The sequence below is a fragment of the Panthera uncia genome, assembly GCF_023721935.1.
Source record: "Panthera uncia isolate 11264 chromosome A1 unlocalized genomic scaffold, Puncia_PCG_1.0 HiC_scaffold_16, whole genome shotgun sequence".
NCBI classification, from domain to species: Eukaryota; Metazoa; Chordata; class Mammalia; order Carnivora; family Felidae; genus Panthera; species Panthera uncia.
In genome coordinates this window covers 16,457,430-16,481,071 of record NW_026057576.1, presented here as the reverse complement: position 1 = coordinate 16,481,071, position 23,642 = coordinate 16,457,430, and the positions used below count along the sequence as shown (strand labels likewise).

The 23,642-nt window shown below is 45.1% G+C and overlaps 1 protein-coding gene across 1 annotated transcript; it reads left to right on the top strand.

Annotated features, from left to right (window-relative positions):
* Positions 1-617: 617 nt before the first annotated feature.
* STOML3 (stomatin like 3) lies at positions 618-22,215 on the top strand. The gene is made up of 7 exons (XM_049647436.1): positions 618-763; positions 13,562-13,665; positions 13,745-13,817; positions 15,960-16,042; positions 17,497-17,700; positions 19,609-19,743; positions 21,586-22,215. The coding sequence occupies exons 1-7, from the start codon at positions 712-714 to the stop codon at positions 21,808-21,810; spliced, it is 876 nt and encodes a 291-aa protein (XP_049503393.1). The 5' UTR covers positions 618-711; the 3' UTR covers positions 21,811-22,215.
* The last annotated feature ends 1,427 nt before the right edge of the window (positions 22,216-23,642 follow it).

Genomic DNA, 23,642 nt, shown 5'->3' with positions numbered 1-23,642 from the left:
TTATCCAGAGAAGTGTGCATGTGGCAACATATGCAAAGGCCCTGTGGCACAGAGGACACAGATAGCTTTAGTGGGGTTCATAGAAGGTCAGTGTGGCTATTTGCCAAGTGAGTGAGGGGATTACCATGTGAGTGAGACAGGAAAGGGAGAGAGGGGCAGACTAGCAGGAACTTTGGGGGCACTTAAAATTTTAGTCTTTGCCATACTAAGAGTTGGCAGTCATTGGATTACTTTAAGCAGGATGGCAACATGATCAGATTCAGGTTTTAAAAGATCACTCACTACAGTGTATAGATTGAATTGAATGAAACCTCATCATCTGAAACATAAGAATAGGTAAACTATATCAACAGTTCATTGTGGTGAACAAATCACACAAGGTGCATAAAAGTGTGTTATGAAATATAAATGATGTAGAGAATTACCTAGAGCTGTTTTACAGGATGCAAAGGTCATGTTCTTTTGAATGTTCTCTATGAACAAAGGCAGTCCGAATTCATGAAAGAAATCATTTTGTTTATGTTAACGGGCTTCCTTCACCAGGGAAACTGCTCCTTGGGGTGCTCCAGAAAGACGAGGAACTTCTCTCTCTCGCTCATTCCGTCTCTGTCTCCTTTCCCTCTCCCAAGCACATCGGGGTGCTGCCTGGAGCCCAGGCCTGGCTCCAAACCCATGAAAATTGGCCAAGCATAAAAGCTTCTCAAGAATGAGATGGATCCTGGGGCATCTTCCCCCGAGAAGCTGGATAAAGAGAATTTAGTGGGTAAGTCCCTCTTTTCTGCCCTAAGCTTGTTTTTTGTACGTTAAGCAGAGCGAGAGTTGTGGCATTTGTGAGAGTTACAGGGTTACCCATGAAGGGGATTGATACATATCGGGACTGGCGTCAATTCCAGTTGGAGCCCAGGATTTTGGATTCATTGCTTTTTGTGGCTTTGTTTTTTCTTCTCAAACAGCAGTCTATCATCTGCTCTTTTCTTCAGTGTTAGCTAGAATTTGTGTTTGTCTTTACACTCTTTGTTTTTCTTTTTTTGCATTACATAGCAAAGACCTCAGGATACAGAAAATGTATCCATTTTCAAATATCAGCTGGTGATGCTGTGATTAAAAAGAAAAGTTGGTTTGAGCTGCATCATGTTTGGTACATGGAGAAAAGTTGAGGAAAATAAAAACTTAGGCCATAAGCACTAACTACTACCTTGAACGGCATGTCGGTATTATGAAGCATTTTGCTTACGTTATATTTTTAAATATTTTTTTAACGTTTATTCACTTTTTGAGAGACAGAGACAGAGTGCGAGCAGGGCAGGGGCAGAGCGAGAGGGAGACACAGAATCCGAGGTAGGCTCCAGTCCCTGAGCTGTCAGCACAGAGCCCGACGCGGGGCTCGAACTCACGAACCGTGAGATCATGACCTGAGCCGAAGTTGGACGCTCAACCGACTGAGCCACCCAGGCGCCCCAGATTTTTAAATCCTACAATAATTCTGAGGTCGCTTCTTGTATAATCTTATTTTGAGGGAGAAAACTGAGTTTGGGGGAGCTTAAAAACTTGTTGAACTTCCAGAAAGTGATGATATACATGTGTAGGTATGTGCATATGTGTGAGGAGGGAGAGGGGGTCCTTACCCACCTTCTCTATACTTTATGCTGCTGAAGAAGTCCCAGTGAAAGCTAGAAATAGAGAACACACTTGGCATTATCGATTTGCAAAAGGAAAAGTATACGTGTAGAGATATTTATCTACATCGATATGTTGGAGGCAGTAAATATCCCTTGGAAGCTAAGAGGGAGGTCTCTCGAGAGTACCTTCCATTATCTTTTTAAACAAGAAGTTTCCTGAGACATTTTAGCTTCCCATCAACAAGAGAAAGCAGCAGCTGGGAAAAGGGTATGGCTGGAGCTCCAGACCAGTGAGATATTTAAAACTGTCCACAGGGTTACTTGGTTTTCGTTGTTTTAAATCTAGTGAAAACCCTGCACTATCACAGTGCAAACAGACATGGAGCTTATATGTCACAACTTCTGACTTCATATGCTTTTGGCAGTTTATGAGAGATGTGGTATCGGGTCGTTCTCTGGAGATTTGGGGGGTGAGTTCGCCCTTGCCCTCCTCCATCTTGGATACGTCAAGGAGCTGACCTTAGTTAGTGTTTCAAACTGTGCAGAAATTTCCACTTACAAATGTTGAGGGAATTAAATGAGTGATTGAGCCCTCGTTGTCACCTCCAGCAGGAGACTTCTGCAGTACTGTGCCACTAGCTTGTGGCACAAACGTCCGGAAGCCACCAGTGTGCATCTCTTTCCAACTCCAAGCTCGGTGACATCACAGGGGAGATCAAATCTATAGAGTGCTATAAATTAGGGCTCCCTCCCCCCCTCCACCTGGTTGTTAAACACATACTCATGTCACGTGTTTACACGTACTCATGTAACGTACTCATGTAACTCAGGACGACACTACTCATTAGCCGTTGGCTTCTCTCACACTCCTTATTTTGTTCCTTTTCTCTTTAAGGATTAAAGTGAAGCCAATTGGAATCTTAATCATCCAAATCTTGGAATTTCTTCTCCATGTTAATATGAAAAAAAATTTTTCCCAGGGAGTTTTTTACAACACAGGGGCTTTGGTCCTCATCCCTGGAAAGCCTGGTACTCTAGTTCCGGGATGGGCTCACGATTTTGCATCCAAGTAAGTTGCAAGCTGGTGAGGTTGCCAGGCTGAGACCACACTTCGAGTAGCACGGGATTTCTTTCTAGCAATTCTGTGTTTTCCCTGAAGAATATCCCTTGATGCAAGCTGGGTGCACATTTCAGAGAAACAGGCAGGAGGGAAAATGACTTACAGGTGATGAAAAGATAGTATTTACCACGAGGGGTTCACTTCAGATTTTATGTCGGGCACCTAAAATCCTTGATTCTCTGAAGAAAGAACCAGGAAGGTGCTGAGACTATACTTCATTGACTGTATCTCCGCAGGATTGGAAGTGAATAGAAAGAGGAAGAACTTGTAACTCTACATCCCCAGGCCCAGGGAAGGTGATCTCGTTCTACACGCTTTTTATTTTTCCCCTGGGAGGCATCCAGGTGTTCCTGCTGTGGAAACAGAAAGAACTTTTTTTCTTTTTTTACTTGATGTGATTAAGTTTCTTATTTAAAGATCCCCTTTTAATATTATAAAGGTATCAAAACTTAAGAAAACTTAGGACAGTCTTGCGGAGGAGGAAAAATGTCCCCTTACCCTTCAAAGACTCTTCTGGCTGGCCTCGGAATTAAACTGACCTGAGACTGACTAACGGGAGATAATCAAACCTAACTGTGTACAAACAGGAACCCCACATGCATAAGAGGTTCAAAGACAGAAAGAGAAAATGAGGTACATATGTCATCCTGACCTACGGAATGGGCCAGCGCCCTGGGGCCCCAAAGGGGAGGAGGGCAATTCTCAGGGCAATAAGAGCAGGTGCTTGGTAATTACATGTTTGCTCTGCCACAGAGATGGGTCACTTAGAGAAAATTCATCTCTGGTAAGAACTCTCATTCTGGGAAAACCCCCCGATTTAAGTTCTTCTAGGTAGTTAAGGGAGGAGCAAAGATGTCTCTTGAGCTCACTGGGTCTTGATTTCTCCTCCAAATACTCACATGCCAAAGTAGCCCACTTTGGGGAGATTTGTTCTGACCCCCTTCAGTATAAACCCATCATACTCGCACTGTTCAGAATTAACCACTGTTAATATTTGGGTCAGTTTCTTCCAATATTTTTCCATGCGTGTATTTTGTGCTGATTGGGATCATATCGTGCATAGAATTTTTCCTTCTCCTGCTTTTTTCTTTGAACATCATACCATAGGCATTTTCATGTTTTCATAAATTGTTTACAAAAATATCCATGATGTGATATTGTGTGGGTATGTGGTGGTTTGCTTCATTATCTCTCCACTGGACTCTCAGAGAGTTTTTTACTTACCCGTGTCATAAATAACACTATCACGAGACTGCACCTAAATCTTAAGGACAAAGTATTTGTTGTTGCTGTTGGCCATGCTGTTATTTCATACAGAAAAGGGAGGTTGAGGAGACAGAAGAATGACGCAAGCAGGGGAGAAGACAAACCTTTTCTCTACCCTTTTAGGTTCTTTGGTGGGTCTACTAATTAAATGAATGTAAGACAACTCGCGGGAGAAAAACACCTGGCATGAACGCGAGAGGCTCTACGACAGTCAGGCGATTGAGGGTTATGTGCCAGCCTGAGCTAAGAAGAAGGGGGCGGTGGGCTGGGGCTTCCAACACACAGGAAGGGGAGAAGAGCAAACGTTTGGTAAATAAATGTTGGTCATACCAGGCAGAAACCGTGGGACGCGGAGAGGAATTTAAACGAACAGGTCCTGCCCATCTCCCCTTGGCTAACCACACCCTTTGTAATGATCTCCGATGATCTCTTCCTGGACCAAAAGCTCTTCTTGAGTCTTTTGGGCCTTGCATACCTGCAGTTCAGAATAATCCGTGTGCCAAAGCAGCCCGTTCTGGGGAGGCTCATTCTGGACGCCTTCATAAGGAAAACATGTTCTTCGTTTTCTTCTCATAATGGTATGGGGGTTTGGTACAGCAGTAGCGTGAAGGACAAAATGTGAGGCCAGATGGTTCTCAGTTTAATTGCCTCCCTGGAGAGCAGGCAGAATCTCTTCCGACGGATCATTATTTCCAGACAAGAGGCGTCAAACTGATCACTAAATCTATTGTGCTGCTGAACATCATCCTTTTTTTTGTTTGTTTTTGAGCATCATTTTTGATCATTTGGTGCATTTGGTTGCCATTCACCTCATTCGTTTGATGAATGAATTTAAAATCTACCGTGTGTCAAGAGATGGAGACCTAAAAATTAAATGCCTGCTCTCAAAGCCCCACAAATCTCCAGGCAAGACACACGAGTTAGCTGAAAATTACAACGTCCTATGAAAAGCCACGATGGAGGGTGTACGAGAAAGTCAGAAGAGGAGCGCCCAAAGGTGGGGGTGAGAGAGAAGACTCTTCCTAGAAGAGGTGACGAGTGAGGGGAGCGGTGTGGCCAGGTGAGGGAGAGGAGAATGGGGGACGTGAAGGGGGGCTGGGGGCCACAAAGGCCCACGCAGAGGCACAAAGATGTGTGAGGACACTCGTGCTTAACTCTAATACAGGGGTTTGTGTGCTGTTAGCATGTGGCTTAGTCAGCTAGACCCAGAGGTGACAGACCAAAGCCCTGCCACCTGAAAAACTGAATTGAAGATTTCCTCAGAGCCCGTGTGTCAAGCCTGGTCTCCTAACGTGAGCTTGGGTGTTGCTGCATTTGACTGATGGGATGAAGGCTCATTGGAACTCATCGTGAGGAGGCTGCAGGCAAGGTTCCTCTGGGGGGAGGTCATGACACGGGCCGCACGAGGGGCTTCCCTTGGGTTGGCCGTGCTTGAATTCTTAAGCTGAAGGTGGGAGGGCATAAGGCGTTAGAAGCAGTTATTTTTACACCTTCTTGAACATTTAAACATTCTATTTCAAAATATGTCTTCCATATTTCTATAAGAGACCCCACGGCACAAAGGAAATCAGTATACGTGTGTCGTCAGGTTCACATAACTATTCAGCACCGATCATCGTTCTGTGGGTGAGACGTAATTATCACATTTTAGAGAACCTTCATGGTTATGAAATGTGGTAGTCATAGGTGTAGCGACGATAAGATCACCACGTAGCTCTGATTTAGTAGTTTTGCACTGAAGATCTAGTCTCTTTCTCTCTCTCTTTCTTTAAGTAAGAACTTACAGTCAGGGGCTCCTTTACTTTAGGAGGCAGATACATTCAGGGGTAGGGATTTATTGTACATTCTTGAAAATGTCGTTCTTGCCCACATAGAGGGGCCATCATCTGGATGGACCAGAATATCCACAATGCATATGTAGAATCTTATCTGGTAAAAGAAAGCAAATTACCAAATAAATAAATAAATAAATAAATAAATAAATAAAATATTATGTAAGTGCTCAGAGTAAAAAAATGCACCAAAGTTAAAAGACTTAGTGAAGGCTATTGCAATAGAGGAGAGAGGCCACAACTCAGTGTGAAGTCGGATGCTTAACCGACCAAGCCACCCAGGCACCCCAGGAGTGCTACCTTCTTAGAGGATTACATTTCAAAAGAAGGGCTCTCAGGTCCTTGAGAAAATAATCCTAGCAAGAGGCTTTTAAAAACCTTTTTTAAAAAGATTTATGGGGGCGCCTGGGTGGCTCAGTCGGTTGAGCGTCCGACTTCAGCTCAGGTCACGATCTCACGGTTCGTGAGTTCGAGCCCCGTGTCAGGCTCTGGGCTGATGGCTCGGAGCCTGGAGCCTGCTTCCGATTCTGTGTCTCCCTCTCTCTCTGCCCCTCCGCCATTCATGCTCTGTCTCTCCCTGTCTCAAAAATAAATAAACATTAAAAAAAAAAAATTAAAAAAAAAAAAAGATTTATGTCTTGGGGTGCCTGGTTGGCTCAGTTGGTTAAGTGGTCAGACTCTTGATTTTGGCTCAGGTCATGATCTGGGCTTAGTTCATGATCTCACAGGTTGTGGGTTCAAGCCCCGTGTCAAGCTCTGTGCTGTCAGCACAGAGCCTGCTCTAGATTCTCTGTCTCCCTGTCTCTCTGTCCCTCCACTGATCTCTCTCTCTCAAAACAAGCAAACAAACAAACATACAAACATAAAAAAAAAAAAAAAGAAGATTTATGTCTTGAAGGGGCAGAGAAAGAACTTACCATAAGTGTTTCTAAAGAAAATGCTCTAAGAAAACAGAGATCAGGGGCCAAGAATCTATAAAAATCTGTTTAATGTTTAGTCAATCTGATGGAAATGTTAAGACTTTTTTTTTTTTTTTTTTTTAAGTTTATGTATTTTGAGAGGGAGACAGAGAGAGAGAGGGAAAGAGAGCATGCTTGTGATCAGGGGAGGGTAAGCGAGAGGGAGAGAGATTCCCAAGAGGCTCTGCATTGTCAGCACTGAGCCTGACCTGGGGCTCCAGCTCATGAACTGCGAGATCATGACCATGAGATCATGACCTGAGCCGAAATCAAGAGTTGGACGTTTAACCGATTAAGCCACCCGGGTGCCCTACAAGTGTCTTGACCAAAATACACCTCTAGGACAATGCTAGGCAGTGTGTTGGTCGGTTAGAGGGCCTCCTGATACGGCTAATATCCTTTACATGTAACCTAATCCACGCAACTGGTTATTATTGTATTAACAGAGGAGGAAACTAAGACTTAAGTGGCTTGCGTGGTGAGTAGGATGTCATCCAACTTTCACGTGAAGGCGTCTCAATTAGAATGTGCGGTGAATGACTCAGGGCCTCCACTGCTCATCGGGGCTGGGCACTGTGTCCATCTGTCCACAGGCTGGCTTTGCTGAAGGTTTCCCATTCTGTCTGTCCTCTCTCTGAGAATGCAGAGTAAGCAGTGAGTTTTCCATCCTCAATACTAGCCTGACCTTATATCCTCTGGTTTATATTTGATTGATTGATTGATTGATTTTTAATGTTTATTTATTTTTGAGAAATAGAGTGTGAGCGGGGGAGGGGCAGAGAGAGAGGGAGACGCAGAATCTGAAACAGGCTCCAGGCTTCGAGCTGTCAGCACAGAGCCCGACGCGGGGCTCGAACTCACGGACCTCGAGATCATGACCTGAGCCGAAGTCAGACGCTTAACCGACTGAGCCACCCAGGCACCCCTGTTTGAACTATTTATTGAAGTGTGAGATACATACACATAAGTGCACAGGTCTTAAGTGTTTATCTGGAGAGACTGAATAGACAAACAGACAATGGCTGGACCATATATAAAAATAGAACTCTGAGAACCAGCCTGTAGCCGCCTGTCCCCCAAAACAACCCCCTTTGTCTGTAATAACCAGCCCAAGAAGCCAGCCTGTCAGGAAGTCAGTCTTGCAAGAAACTGGATTGTTATCTCTAGTGACAACTCAGGAAGCTAAACAATAACTTCTGTAACTATCAGTCCCAAAGGGCCGGGACTTGATAAATAACTGACAGCTTCTCTACTTTTTGTCCCTGCTTCCAACTTAGGACCAACTAAAGAAAGCCAAGTCTGCTCCTTTACCCAATCACAGGGGATGCCCGGCTTCCAGGGAGCCCAGCTGTAGCTTCCCCATGCCAACAGCCTCCAGTCGCCTGAAGCCTTCCCCCTTTTCCACCATGAAGCCCCCCGACTCCTCTGTCTGCCTTTCAGTCTCTGACAAAACTCAAGTGACAGAGGCTGACTCTTGTGCCAGATAGCAAGGCTCTGGATAAAGAAACTTTGCTGTTCTCATTTGATTGGTCTTTGTTTATTTCCACAGCCTTGATATGTGTAAGTCTATGCGATCACCACCCTGATCGAGATATGGAAAATAACAGCACCTAGAAAGTTTCCTCATCCCTTCCCAGAAAATACCCAACCCCATTAATTAGAGACAGCTACTACTCTGAATTCAAACCTAATACATTAGTTTTGCTTGTTTTTGGATGAGATGATGCAAAATAAGTGAGATCTTACAGTATATATTCTTATACATAGGGTAAGAATATAGATAAGTATAATATAATAAGTATATTACACATGGGATCAAAACATGTGCCCTCTTGGGTCCGGCTTATTTTGCTCAATATTTTGTTTTGAGATTCATCTGCATTTTGCATATGGCGGTAGCTTTGTCTTTTTTTCTTTCTGGGTAGTACTCCTTTATATGAGTATGCCACAATTTTATTTATTCATTTTACTATTGGTGGATTAGGGTGGCTCTACATTTCTTGAATTTTATGAATAAAATTGCGATGACCATTCTTGAACGTGTTTTCACTGTCATTACCTCTCATTTCTCTTAAGTATTACTTAGAAGTTGAAGACTGAGTCATAGAGTCAGTGTGTTTAACTTTAGTAGATATTTTCAAATAGTTTTTCAAGCTGATCGTGTCAATTTGCATACCTGAGGGTTCGCTGCGGCACAACCTTGCCACAATGTGGTATTGTCTGTCCTTAACACTTGCCTCTCTGGAAGCCGTGTATTATTATCTCATTGTGGTTTTGCTTTTCATTTTCCTGATGTGTAGTGTATGTCCTTCTGTTCTGGCGTTTTGAAACAATGTCACAAAAACCCAAACAGCTATTTCTGCTTAGAGAAGAAATAACTGTTTTGTAGTAACACAGATCTGCCGGCAAGGGTCGCATGTAGTATTGACCTGATATTTAAATACTATTGACAGAGCCAAAGTAAGAAATAAGCAACCAAGTCTCCTCGCCTGCTTTACTAAAATTCATTTCTACTTCGAGCGCCATATAAGTGGGGATTTGGAATAATCTCCCTTACTTCCTGGCCTCACCCAAGTAAATTATCAATCTTGCTTTAAGCGTTTACCCCTAGTCCTAAAGGTTATGTAAGTTTCCTCTGGTGCTACAGGCCGGGGCTAAATGCAGAAACAAAGGCCCGGAGGCATGCCTCTGTAAGTGAGGCTCCGTTTTGCCTCATTGCCTAAATCATTAAAGGCACACAGGAATTACTGTCAGTTTGGGAGACGTGCGGGTCCCAGTTTACCTAAAAAGAGATTAAGATGATGACGACACCACTAACCAGGAAGTTTTCGGGCTGCAAAATGAAGGCTTGGCCTCCGTTATCCCTGAAGTCCTTCCAACTCAAAGTCCCGGGGTCGTTACCCCCAGGGTCACCAGTGCAGGGTCTCGGGTTCTGTGCGTCACGGCTCTGCCTTTCTCTTTCCAGCTCGAAGGAAGTGTAGTGACTGAACACACTGCTGTTCTTTGTCACAGCCACATACAGGAGGGAATCGCCGCTTACTCTGCCAGGGAGACATTTCCTAGAAGGCAGCACAGCAAAGACCCGACCCTGTGACTTGTCCCTCCTGTCTCTCTCCTGCAGACATGAACCTTTGCTGGCAAGTTCCCCATCTTCTCCTCCTTTGTATCCTCAGCCCCAGCACGATGCCTGGTCTAGAACTGGGAAAATACTGCTAAACGGAGGGATGAGAAATCGAGAGGAATTTGTTGGGGGTGGCAAAACCCAGTTCTCTGCTGGACAGTGAGTGTACGAGGATGGCCATGTGATACTGTGACAGTTACCGAAAAGACACCTCCGTGGATTTGGAGGAAGCGGGAGAGAATTAGGCGTGCTGCGAGCTTAGCGGGTTAATGCCGAGGTTGTATGGGGCCCTTTCCTTCCGTCAGGAAGGCTCCTGCAGCAACCTTGTGGAGGCTGCAATGGAGGCGCGATGGGAGGTTCCTGAAGATCCTTGGTAACACAATCCCTGCCCATCTTCTCAGTCAGAGTGGGGAGCCTGGGTCCCGCTTCCCAACACTTGCTTCGTGGGTTCTCTGTGAAGGGGAGGCTGGAAGATCACCTCTGCTCAAAGCCTGTACAGCTGGCTGGCCAGGCTGGCCGCTGGGCCTGCAGGGAAGCTGGGTAACTGTGCTCCCAGCCCCACTTTAACGACAGCTAATGACACCCCCTGGCTCCACAACTCTCCCAGCGGTAGTGGCCTGGGGGATGCTAATGCTCAAGGGTAAATCTGGGCAGATTAATCACACTCTCATCTGTTGTGTCTCTCAGCACGTTTAGTACCTAACAGAGCCTCACTGGCAGCTGGTGACGCAAGGGCTTGATGGGGCTCCGGAGGCATGCCGACGGTTGGGGGGGGACGGGCCTGGTTCTCCGCCGCAGACACTTGCTCATGCAGCGTGGTGTTCAGAGTGTAGCTGGTCTGGAAACGTCTAGCGCTCCCTCAGGGCACAGAGTGTAGCTCGTGTCCTTGTTGGAGCCCAGCTGCCTGTGTGCCTTGCCCTGCTGGAGTCACAGCCCCGGGACACCCCAAGGGGCCTGAATAGCAACGACGTCACCGAGATTCCAGGGAAGTGCAACTTGTCCCCGAGAGAACGTGTACGAGCACAGGTTCAGGGGGGGGGGCAGTGTGCGGTAATTACGAAGAATGAGGTCGATCTGCATGTATTGACATGAAGCATCTCTAAGATACGTTCGGTTTTTAAAAAAGGAGTTTAGTGTGGTGCCACGGCTCACCAAATCTACAAATGTAAGCATTTTTAATGCATATTTATTTATTTTTGAGAGAGAAAGAGAGAGAGAGCACAAGCAGGGGAGGGGCAGCGAGAGAGACACACACAATCTGCAGCAGGCTCCAGGTTCTGAGCTGTCAGCACAGAGCCCAATGCCAGACTTGAGCTCATGAACTGTGAGATCATGACCTGATCTGAAGTTGGATGCTTAACTGACTGAGCCACCCAGTGGCCCCGAAGCCAAATGTTTTCTAATGATAGTTACATGTATATAAATACATTGAATCGGTCTATAATGAAATGCACGAAATCAACAACTATGGGACCATTCTAGATAAAAGTGGACTAAGGGGAGGACGGTCAGGGGGACTTTGGTTTTATCCATGTTGCTTTGGATTTTTTTTTTTTTTTTTTTTACAATGAGAATGTTTATAAACAGGCTGTGTCATTGACAGTAGTTTAAAAAGCACTAATAAGCAAAATGCAGCAAAGATTCTATTAGAATGTACAAAATGTCTTTTTAGCCTGCATAATGATAGTCGCATCCACTTCAGTGTGGTCCGAGGCTTTGGAAGGTGATATTTTAAAAACTTTGGGGGCGCCTGGGTGGCTCAGTCGGTTAAGCGTCCGACTTCAGTTCAGGTCTTGATCTCACAGTCCGTGAGTTCGAGCCCCGCGTGGGGCTCTGTGCTGACAGCTCAGAGCCTGGGTAAACTTTGGGTATGCAGGCCAGCCCTTACTGCTATTGAGTATATCTTTACGTGTGTCTACAGCCTATTAAAGGGCATTTGCCCCAAGTTTTTAATACTAAATATGTGTCTAAAACTTAGATGCTTCTCATCTGTCGGAATGTCATAATTGAGAAGACTCAAAATATCTAGTGAGGAGAAGCATGTGGAAATAGCCGCGGTGTCACAGTGTGCCATTGATGACAGCGTGGGGTGGTCTGAAGTCTTTGAAGGGCACTTACCACTTAACAAAATTGTCAATACTCATCTCTTTGACCTAACGCTTTCACTGCCAGGCATTTACCCTACATAAAGTGTGTAAAAACACATATTAGAAAGCACTCATCACAAGATTGTTTGTAAGCGCAAAATCCTAGAACTCTCCTGAATGTTCATACGCTTCTGGCGTGGGCACTGACGAGCCAGTAACAGTAAAGTGGATAAGTGAGGATGCTTTTGAGGTGGCATCAGTTAGACCTCGTGACTTCCGCGGCTGAACAGGGAAGGGGCAGCGATAACCCTGTGTCTCTAACGTGGACAGTAAGGTGCATGGTTTAGGCATTAATGGAGACAGTGCAAGTTGTTTGTGGAATTATCTGGGGGAAGGTATCTACTATGTGCAGTTAATTGGGGTGTTTGTGTGGAGAATAGGACTCGGTTGGAGGAAGTGTGGGGTGAGGTGGGGCGGTCGTCAAGAAGAGGAGAGTGAGAAGGAATGAGAACGAAAAAGAGGGTGGAATAGTGAATATAAACAATAAAATAAGCATACAGGGTCAGCCAGACCTGTGGGTTTTACAAACATGAGCTCGAAAACCTGAGAAATTATGTAATTGAAGTGGTGAAAGCTACCAAGTTTTTAAGTGATTGGAGTCTGATTTGAAGTTAGCATTGTAGGGCAATAGTCTTTAAGCCAAAATGGCCCTGTTATCATAACGTGGGATTAGCAAAAAGACATCCAATGTAATGAGTCAGTGTAACAAGATTCTGTGAAAAGTCAGAAATGTCAAATACCAGTGGCTGACAAGTCCCTGTAATATCTGTAAAATGAGAATAAGAGTAATAATATATATTTACTAACGTAGATGTTAATGTATGGGCCAAGTGCCATATAAAAATTATCTCATTTAGTCCTCATCAAATCCTTCAAGCTAGTTGACTGCCATCCCCAGCCTATAGATGAGGAAGTGGAGGCTTAGAAAGATTGAGTGCCTTGCCTAAGACCTCAGCACCGGCAGGTGAGAGATCTCTCATAGAAACTCATACCTTGGGCTCTTCAAAATGGTTTTCCTGCCATACTGTCTCCCTTTGGGGGTAATGATACCTACCTGTCTCCCTAAAAGATTGTCTTGAATTTCAACCTGGAGAATCCTGGGGGCAAAGGAAGTTGTCTTTTAAAATGGTACCCTAGTGATTCTGATGTAGGTAGTCCATACTCTGGGCAACAGTGTTTTATATGTTTTGAGGATTATAAACCATGTCAATCCTACTAAATAGAATGGTAGTTATTATTATTGATTGCTATGAGAGTTTGCTTGGGAGGGACAGGTCAATTTCAATCTAAAGCCCTGAGTGAATAGTGAGTGCATGTGTGTGTGTGTGTGTGTGTGTGTGTGTGTTTACTGCATTTATAGGTGTGCATGGATTTAGATCTCCGCCTCAGTGCCATCAGGCATGGCCAGCCGTCTGGGTAGCATCCTTACTCATGCAGCTGAATGGCTTTTTCTAAGAACCACATAAATTACAGGCTTGCTTCCTCCTCATTTTCTAGGCATCAGCAGTAAACGGCTTGGTGTATGTGGCTGGATCCTGTTTTCCCTTTCTGTCCTGTTGATGATCATTACCTTCCCCGTCTCCATATGGATGTGCTTGAAGGTAATACCCTGGGAAATAAATTGGACTCTGTATGAGCTGATGAACCATTAAGACTAAATGCTGTCCCTTAATCTCTTAGATCATTAAGGAGTATGAACGTGCTGTTGTATTCCGACTGGGACGCATCCAAGCTGACAAGGCCAGAGGGCCAGGTAGGACACTGTGGGTGCCCCTGACAAGGATCACGGGCACCTAATACTATGACTATTGCCACCAAAACTTTTCCTGGCACCTTCTACTGAGAAGAAAAAAAAATCACAGGAAGCTGGAACCCTTGCCTCTCTGTACAATTGAAGGATGTGGTTCTGTTATGCAAGTTAATATGAATGACCACTAAACCATTAGTTTGAGAGTTTGGAAATCTGGTTCTGTTTCTTAACATTTCCCTCCGAGAGATTCAATGAACCTGAGCAAACAGTGGCTCTGTTACATTGGCTGGATGTCACTTATTACCGAGACCACTAAAGGAGTGACTGAAGAATGAGGGGAAGGAGTAAATGGCCAAGGTAGATGATTAAATTACTCAAGAAGAATATTCCAGGAGCTGGTTTTTGATTCCCAGTCTTCGAAAAGAGCTAATGGAAAAGTAAAAGGCAATTTCCTCTTCTGGCAAGTAGATTAATAGAAATATAGAGCTGGAAACCATTGTAGAACTCCTTTGGCCAAAGGTAGTATTTCTTTTCATCTTTGCTCTTAGAATGAAGAGTGTTCTAAATTCATGTTGTAAAAGGATGGGGTTTGGGAGAGGGGGCATGAGAAGGTCTGAGGTACTAAAACTCTAGAAGTTAGATATTGATTTAATTCTCGTCACTTCTCTTGGTCTACATGTAGTTGAACTATATGAAGTGGCTAATATTTGTTTTTGACTCTCAAACATGACAATTTCATAGGATAAATTCTAATATTTTGAAAGGAGAGGTCACCAAAAATAGCATCCTAGAGGATACATGAAAAAGGCGGGTTATCTGCAATACCTCTCTAATAACATCTGTTTCCTTCTCCTTGTTATGATGTATGTGAGTGAACACGTTCCCTGTCCAGCTGGACTATAACCCCTCCGGCGGGCAGGAACTCTCCTATCCACCGTGATACTGCAAGTGCTCTGCACTTGACCATGCACCATGGCAGGCACTCAGATACCTGTTGCATAAAAAAATATAAGAAATCTCAAAAGCAGAAGCTTGCTAAAGACAGTTGGTCATTTCAAGTAGTATAATCCTACTTGTGTAACTCTGTAAAGGACCTAAGAGAAAGAATGCAAGAATTATTTATGATGGATGGTCTCCTGAGTTTGTCCAAATAGAAGTGTTAGAGTCATCCAACTCACGTGTATCAGACCAAGGTTGACCCCTTGTTGGTTATGTTGCATTTGGTGCGGCCAAATGTATAAGCAGGGTAAAGTTGGATAACTTGGAGGACTCTAGAGAAAACTGTATCTCTCTTAAATGAGTTTTCCCAGAAGATTTCACCACTAGATGTCCCAGGATAACAACTCTCGTCATACGTGTCTCTGGGGCTAATGAGTTACCTCAGAAAGCCATAAGAACTAGAGGGAAACAAGCCAAATTGCTAATGGAAAACCTCTTCGCTTTTGTAAATTGTCCATTATGCTTTAATAATGCAAGTATTAATAATAAGTTTTGCCAATTCTTTTTTTTTATATGAAATTTGTCACATTGGTTTCCATACAACACCCAGTGCTCATCCCAATAAGTGCCCTCCTCAATGCCCATCATCCACTTTCCCCTCCTTCCCATCCCCCATCAACCCTCAGTTTATTCTCAGTTTTTAAGAGTCTCTTATGGTTTGGCTCCCTCCCTCTCTAACCTAACAATAATAACTAGTTGTGCGGATTAAGTTACATGTAAAGGATATTAGCCGTATCAGGAGGCCCTCTAACCGACCAACACACTGCCTAGCATTGTCCTAGAGGTGTATTTTGGTCAAGACACTTGTAGGGCATCCGGGTGGCTTAATCGGTTAAACGTCCAACTCTTGATTTCGGCTCAGGTCATGATCTCATGGTCATGATCTCGCAGTTCATGAGCTGGAGCCCCAGGTCAGGCTCAGTGCTGACAATGCAGAGCCTCTTGGAAATCTCTCTCCCTCTTGCTTACCCTCCCCTGATCACAAGCATACTCTCTTTCCCTCTCTCTCTCTCTGTCTCCCTCTCAAAATACATAAATAAACTAAAACAAAAATCCTTAAAAATAATGTATCACATAACTAGGATATTATTTGTTGTACTTATTTACCATAAGGTAAGATTTTAAGCTCTATTTTCATTTTCTTAGGCTTGATCCTGGTCCTGCCCTGCATCGATGTGTTTGTCAAAGTTGATCTCCGAACTGTTACCTGCAACATTCCTCCACAAGAGGTAATACTGGTTAAAGCTAAATCACTAGAAATAAAACCTGTATCTTCCCCATTACATGGCCAGTTGACATTTTACAGTTCGTTTTCGAACTATAGGAGGCCTGCTTGAGAAGCCGAGGGTGGGTCCTAAAACCACTGGGCTTTGCTTTGAGAATAAAGCCAAGGGCAAGGGTTGGATTGCTCTAAGCCTTGGAATGGCTGGGAGGGGAAAGTGCCAGAGGATAGAGAGAAAAGGTACAGTTGGCAGAGAATCTGGGGTGGGGAACAATAGACAAGATGCTCGGAAAAGTCAGGTAAGTTGTATAAAGGAGCTAAATTTAATTTGGTGGAGGGCAGGGTTTGGTTATGATATTATCCTTGCTGTCATCTTTCGAGAAGGTGATATATAGATATAGATATAGATATAGATATAGATATAGATATATATAGATATATATAGTGAGTGGATAGAGCACAGTGGCTGGGCCTGGGGAAAGAACAGACATTGCACAGAGCCCACTGGCATTTGGATTTCCAATAACTATTTTCAGTTCTTAAAGCACTGTAAATAAATATCCAAGACCAGTAACTGGGCAAAAAGGGAGGAGAAACAGAGTTACTAATAACCAGAAGGATTCACGAAGAGGAAAGAAAATGGGAGTGGGACCTACAGTGTGGGAGGGCAGAGGTGACGAGAGGGTTATGAGTCAACGTTAGTTTTCTTTTCTCTGGCCCAGGAAACTCGGTCAAGACCCGGCAATCCTCTCACCATGCCACTGGTGGGAACTGAAGAGTCCTTACTTTGGGATTCGGCCTGTGTCATGAGAGCGTTTGGGATGCCTTGCAACTTATCGTGGGCCTTTTCATCAACAGTTCTAGATGGGAGAGGGGAGGCCTAAGTTCTGCTCCTATGGTACTGCCAGAGATCTCTCACTGGCTGCAAAGACCCTTGTCACCTCACTCAGAACAATTAAGGCAGAGCCTCTGTAAAATATAGACTATAGAACATCCTCTCTGTCTGAATGCAGAACGCGGTCTCCGGTGACATCTATGTTTTCCAACAAGCACTGCTGTTCGTCAAATGTGATAAAAACTGAAAACCAAAAAGTTTTCAGGCATCAGGGAGACAAGCATTCTACCTCTGTTTAGAGAGAGTTCCAGAGAGGTGCTCTTGCTACATGTAAAATACAAGTGCTGATTCTCACCAGCGCAAATCAAGGGCCTCAGGCCACGGGGTGTAAGACTTCCCCGAGATGAAGTTACGGGGCTGGGGACGGACTACAAACGTATAGGAATTTTTGTCGCCAACTACAATGATGTTGTATTCAAGCCAGGGCGGATTTTGGGTGATGCTGGCACGAGCCGTAATCATTAACGCTCTCCTCCCGTGGAGAGGGCTCTTAGGCTGGCTGGCACTTTGTTAGTCGCTGTGCAAGTCGTAGTACACACGTGCTTTTCCCTGTTCTCGCCCTCCAGATCCTCACCAGAGACTCTGTGACTACCCAAGTGGATGGAGTCGTCTATTACAGAATCCATAGTGCTGTCTCTGCAGTGGCTAACATCAACGATGTCCACCAAGCCACGTTTCTGTTGGCTCAGACGACTCTGAGAAATGTCTTAGGGACGCAGACCTTGTCCCAAATCTTAGCTGGCCGAGAGGAGATTGCCCACAGCATCCAGGTAAAGATGCTGGGAATGAAAAGCCCGTATCTTTAGTTGGTTCATTTTAATGATCAGTAATCACCAAACATCAGCAGTTCTAAGAACCCCTCTCACGTGCATGCACACGCACTCACACAAAAACCATACGCACACACACACACACACACACACAGGGCCGCTGTAAACATTGGGCCTCAGTTTTTGGTTTTATTCCTTTCTAATCACAAGGTGTAGATTTTGTTTATGTATTTATTTATTTAAAAAAATTTTTAATCTTTTATTTTATATTTGAGAGAGGGAGAGGGAGAATCTGAAGCAGGCTCCGGGCTCCGAGCTGTCAGCGCAAAGCCCGACGCGGGGCTCGAACTCGCGACTAGTGAGATCATGGCCTGAGCTGAAGTCGGACGCTTAACCGACTGAGCCACCCAATCTACAAGGTGGATTTAAATTTTGGAGCAGGAGAAGGGGAGCCATAGGAATTGTACATTTCACCCATTTTGTTTGGAATTCGAAATTATGACTTAGCATTGTTCACGACTTATTGTTCATGACTCATTGTTCATGACTTAGATTTTCTGAAGAGCTTAGAGTCCTTTTTAGCTTAGGTTACTCCAGAAGAGGGGCTGCCATTTCTCAGTCAGGCTATGTGTTTCTGCATGTAAGTGGAATATTAAAACAGGATTCGATGGAGACAGCACGGGCCTGCCATCCCTGGAAAATCTGACATGACACTACCAATATCAGGAATAACATTGGTAGTAACCATAATTATAATATTGATGAGGATGTTGCAGGCAGCCTCCTCACCTCTTGCACACCCCAGTTTATAGACAGATTTCTGTATGTTTTTAAAATCAATTATGTTTTGATTCTGAGCCTCCCTTCCGTACCTTAGGGAGGAAATTCACTTCGGTCTTGGCATCTCCTCAGTCCCTACCGTGGCACAGAGTCCCCAAGGTTTCATGAGATAATATCAGTTCTGCATGACCCTCCAAATCATTTGTAAGAGCCCCATGAGTTTGACAAGTTGGATGTTTCCCCTGCCACAGTCTGGTCACTGGCTCCTTGGGAGGTCTCCCCATCTCCCCGGGTTCTGCAGACGTCGTGGAAAGGCGAGAGATCACTTGCCATTTGGTAGCACAGAGATCTCTACTGCTTGTCTGATCTTACTGTTTCGCAAGGCAGTTTTTTTTTCATCCCTCCCCATCCAGGATAACCGACGTGCTATCCTAGGGTGGTCTTAAGTTTTTACAAAGGACAAAAACATCTTTGATTATAGGCTGCTTGTGCTCTACAAAAAAAAAAAAAAAAAAAAAAAAAAAAAATTGTGCCTGGCTACCTGTTTAAAACTGGACACAGGGCAGAGGTTAAATGGAGCAAGGCACATAATATCTCAAAAAGTACCCTACGGTATTTATTGAGTTACCGTGAGGCACTGGTAGATTTCTTACATATATAGTCTCCAAGTCTCACGAAAATCCTGAAAGGAAACCTTTTAAGGATGAGAAAACTAAGAATCAGAGAGGTTAAGCAACTGGCCCAATGATGCACAGATGCAAATGGCAGAGCCAGGACAAAATCCAGGAATGTCTGAGGAGCCAGTGTGCTGCTGCCTGCTTGATGTCCGTGGCAAGAAAATGTGGGCTATTTGCTCAGCTCTAGGTGGATGACATTAGGAATAGTTTGGGGGTCAATCCTGATAGCTTTTGAAAGATCTATCCGGCTATGCTTCTGAATCCTTCCTGGGATTCACTTCAATTTCTGGACGTGGTCGGTAAGGACTCCTATTCCTTCCCAAACGGTCCTACTCCAAATGCCGTGAATACAAAAGGAGAAAAAGAAGAGGGATTTCTCTTGCAAATAGAAAGCATGTCCGTAATATCACCTGTCTTCTGAACCGTGGCCTTTCTTTTGCTTTGGAAACAGACCTTACTTGATGATGCCACCGAGCTGTGGGGGATCCGGGTGGCCCGAGTGGAAATCAAAGACGTCCGGATTCCCATGCAGTTACAGAGATCCATGGCAGCCGAGGCAGAGGCGACCCGGGAAGCCAGGGCCAGGGTAAGGGCTACTCTGTCTACACTGCAAGATGCCTCCCCTTGGAGCAGACAGGAACAGACCTTGAATGGAAGATCAGGCGTTTTCCATTATTTTGTTAAGAAAAGGGTTTCTTTTTCACGGTCTTTACTGCGAATTTCTTCCCGAATTAAAAGGTAATGGGCAGCTTCACGTACCTTGAGGAAGTCTGGCAATAGGTCTCGGGTCAGGGGTGACTCCGCGAGGCGGGTCCTAAGTCGGGCTGCATTTCAGAGTCTCCTAGAGAGAACTTAAGGCAGCAAACACTAATTCCCAGGCCTCGCCTCGGACTCAGCGAAGCAGAGTTTCTTGTGGCTCAGGAATCTACATTTTTTATTTTTTATTTATTTATTTTTTAAAGCTTATTTTTGAGACAGTGAGAGACAGAGCATGAACAGGGGAGGGGCAGAGAGAGAGGGAGACACAGAATCCGAAACAGGCTCCGGGCTCTGAGCCGTCAGCACAGAGCCCGACGCGGGGCTCGAACTCACGGACCGCGAGATCATGACCTGAGCCCAAGTCGGACGTTCAACCGACTGAGCCACCCAGGTGCCCCCAGGAATCTACACTTTTTAAAGCTAACGACTGTGTGTGGTTTGTTTTTTTTTAATTGAAGTATAACTGGCAAAGCTAGATTAGTTTCAGGTGTGCAACACACTGATTCAACAATCCTGTACATTAATCCGTGCTCATCACACTAGGTATACTCACCATCTGAAAGCCGGTAATTCTGAGGTAGCCAACCGGTGCCTGTCTTTTGAACATTATTGTTAAAGTGCCTACTGGATTAAAAGGGAGTGGTGGTGGTAATTAAATGCAATCCAGGTCAGAATTACAAAATGCGAGCATAGCCTGGCCTCGAATGCTCTTGAATCTGTTGGACCTACGGTCTTCACGTCTACATGGATGGGTTTCCTAGAGTGTCAGCAACCAACTAAGATGGGGGGCGCCTGGGTGCCTCAGTTGGCGAAGCGTCTGACTCTTGATTTCAGCACAGGTCGCGATCTCACCGTCGTGGGATCGAGCCCTGCCTCAGGCTCCACGCTAAGTGGGGAGCCTGCTTGAGATTCTCTCTTTCTCTCTCTCTCTCAAAATAAATGAATAAACGTTAAAAAAAGAGCCCACTGAGAGAAACCTTTCGCGTACCCTCTTCAGAATCTTCCTTGTGAACCAATGCAAGTTTTCCTCTGCTCCCATCCCTTCCCCAGCTCTCATTAATCTGCAAAGCTCCAGCGGCTTCTCAGCAGTGGGCTTGGAGGGCGCTTTGGCACAGAGGCAAAGAGCGCTCACGGCTGGGCTGGGGCAACCTAGTGGCAAGCCGGTCTTGGGCAGGAGAGAACTAGGAGGGGAGGGAGCTCTAAAGGGAGCCTTCTAGTATTATGAGAGTGGCACTTGTAGTCAAGAGCAGAGAGAGCTTCAAACGGTTCTCATGTTGCAAGAATGAGGCGAAGCTGACAACAGAATAGAAGAAAAACATCTCCTAGGATAAGTGAAAACCCCAGAAAGAAGCCAGTTGGAGGCTTTGAATTTCAGACTTCTTTTAGTTTGAGTTAAAGTCAGGGCTTTTATTTTGTTTGCACATGAAATCTGGGGGCTCCTCATTTGTACAGTCTCTCCCGGCTTCCCGCAACCTCTTCATATTCCCCTGATCACATTAAGACGTGAAACTCTCACCCTCACCAACGAAGCAAGAAGAGACCCTTGTGGGAAAGTGGGGGCTGGCAGGGAGGCATCTGTATGCAGCCGCCGCAGCCACCGGAAGCAGAAAGCACAAGTTACACCTGTAAACTTTGATGTCTGAACTTTTTTTTATTTCCGTCCCTTTAGGTCCTTGCAGCGGAAGGGGAAATGAATGCTTCCAAATCTCTGAAGTCAGCCTCCCTGGTGCTGGCCGAGTCCCCCATAGCCCTGCAGCTGCGTTACCTGCAAACCTTAACCACCGTAGCCACAGAGAAGAATTCCACCATTGTGTTTCCTCTGCCCATGAATATCCTGGAGGGCATTGGTGGTGTCAGCTACAACGACCACAAGAAGGCTCCTGACAGAGCCTGAGGTCCCCCCGCTGTAGCCAGCCTTTGCTTTGGGAGTTGTTTCTGTCTGTCAAAAGAGCTCAGCGGTAGAAGTGCGGAGAATCCCAACATTATTGAAGCAGAGGACTCCCCAGCTGGAATAGCATTAGCGAGGAAATGCCATAGAGGCTAAAAAAAGGAGGGCTGTGTACTTTTATTATTCAAGAGCGTGAACAGCACGATCCTTATTGTAATCAGTTAGCCGGCCTTCCTGACTTAAGGCGGGAGCTTTTTTGCAGTGAGGGGAAGAAATCTTTGGGTGACTGTGACTAAGATTTCGGCATTACTTTTGATTGGTTTGAGGACGTTCTCTAGATAATTTATAAAGTCACATAGGCCTCCTGTTTACACGAGATGTTTGCTTTATAATTCCCGAGTAAAATTTCCAATAATCGCCACAAACTCCCACGATGTTTGAAATTCTGATGGATTTTTTAAAAAATGTTCATTTTTTTTTGAGAGGGAAAGCGTGTGCAAGCAGTGGGCAGAGAGAGAAGGGGGCAGAGGATTCAAAGCAGGCTTGATGCTGACAGCAGAGAGCCCGATGCGGGGCTCAAACCCACGAACCATGAGATCGTGACCTGAGCTGAAGTCAGACGCTTAACTGACTAAGCCACCCAGGTGCCCAATTCTGATGGATTTGGACGTTAAGGACGGAAGAGGCACTGAGGCTCCCAGCTGCAAACTCATCGCCAACCCTCAGAGCAGCCTGTACTCCCCTCTCTTGGTGCCCGTGCCCCTGCCCGGAGTGGTAGTCAATGCGCAGTGGCCTGGCACCTTTGTCGCAGGTGGGACAGGGCATGGTGTTTAGATATGAGAATGCTCCTCTCTAACCCATTGGTTGAAATCACTGGGGAACATCTTCCTGTGGACTTCATGTTTTCACTCCATTATTAGTCCCAAGAGCCACCAGTCATTAAGAATTGTTTGTAAACTCTATTGGCCCCCTCAAAAAAACACACAAGAAAACAAAAAACAAAGCAAAAAACCAAAAAACCCAACAACAACAACAACAAAACAAACACACACACAAAACACCTGCTAAAAATAAAGGAGCCACAGAATAGAATATAGATGTGATGTATTTTAAAAATTGCTTTGTCAGAAACTTTTTGTTGCCATGGTGCAATTTTCTTTTGAGTTCTATTCTGAGCAATGGGCTAGAATTTTTAGTTACCGTTTAGTGAATGTCTGCTATGTGTTAACAGTGTGCTAAGCCCTTTATGGATGCCAAGAAGTATCTTTATTTTGCAGATGAGAAAGGGATGTCAAGAGGTTAAATAACTTGCCCCAGATCCTGCAGCTAGTTTGGGGTTAGGATTTAAAACTAGGTCTGACTCCAAAGTCCTTGCTCTTAAACATCATGGAGTTTTATTTGGGGGAGGTACGAGGGGGAGGGGGGGAGGGGGGGCGAATAGAGCCTTCTCATTCCCTTTTTGTCTCTGGAAGTGTGGGTGTCCACGACAGATTTTTTTAATGTTTATTTATTTTTGAGAGAGTCAGAGACAGAATGCGAGTGGGTTAGGGGCAGAGAGAGAGGGAGACACAGAATCGGAAGCAGGCTCCAGGCTCCCAGCTGTCAGCACAGAGCCCGACGTGGGGCTCGAACCCACGAGCCATGAGATCATGACCTGAACTGAAGTCAGACGCTCAACCGACTGAGCCACCCAGGCGCCCCTCCACAACAGGTTTTTCCTGTGTCCAGGACTGTGAGAACTTACACACACATGTGCACACACTCCTTTTCACACTGCAAACATACTTCTTATATAACCCCCTACCCTCACATCCCCCACCCCGCACCCCCATCTCTGC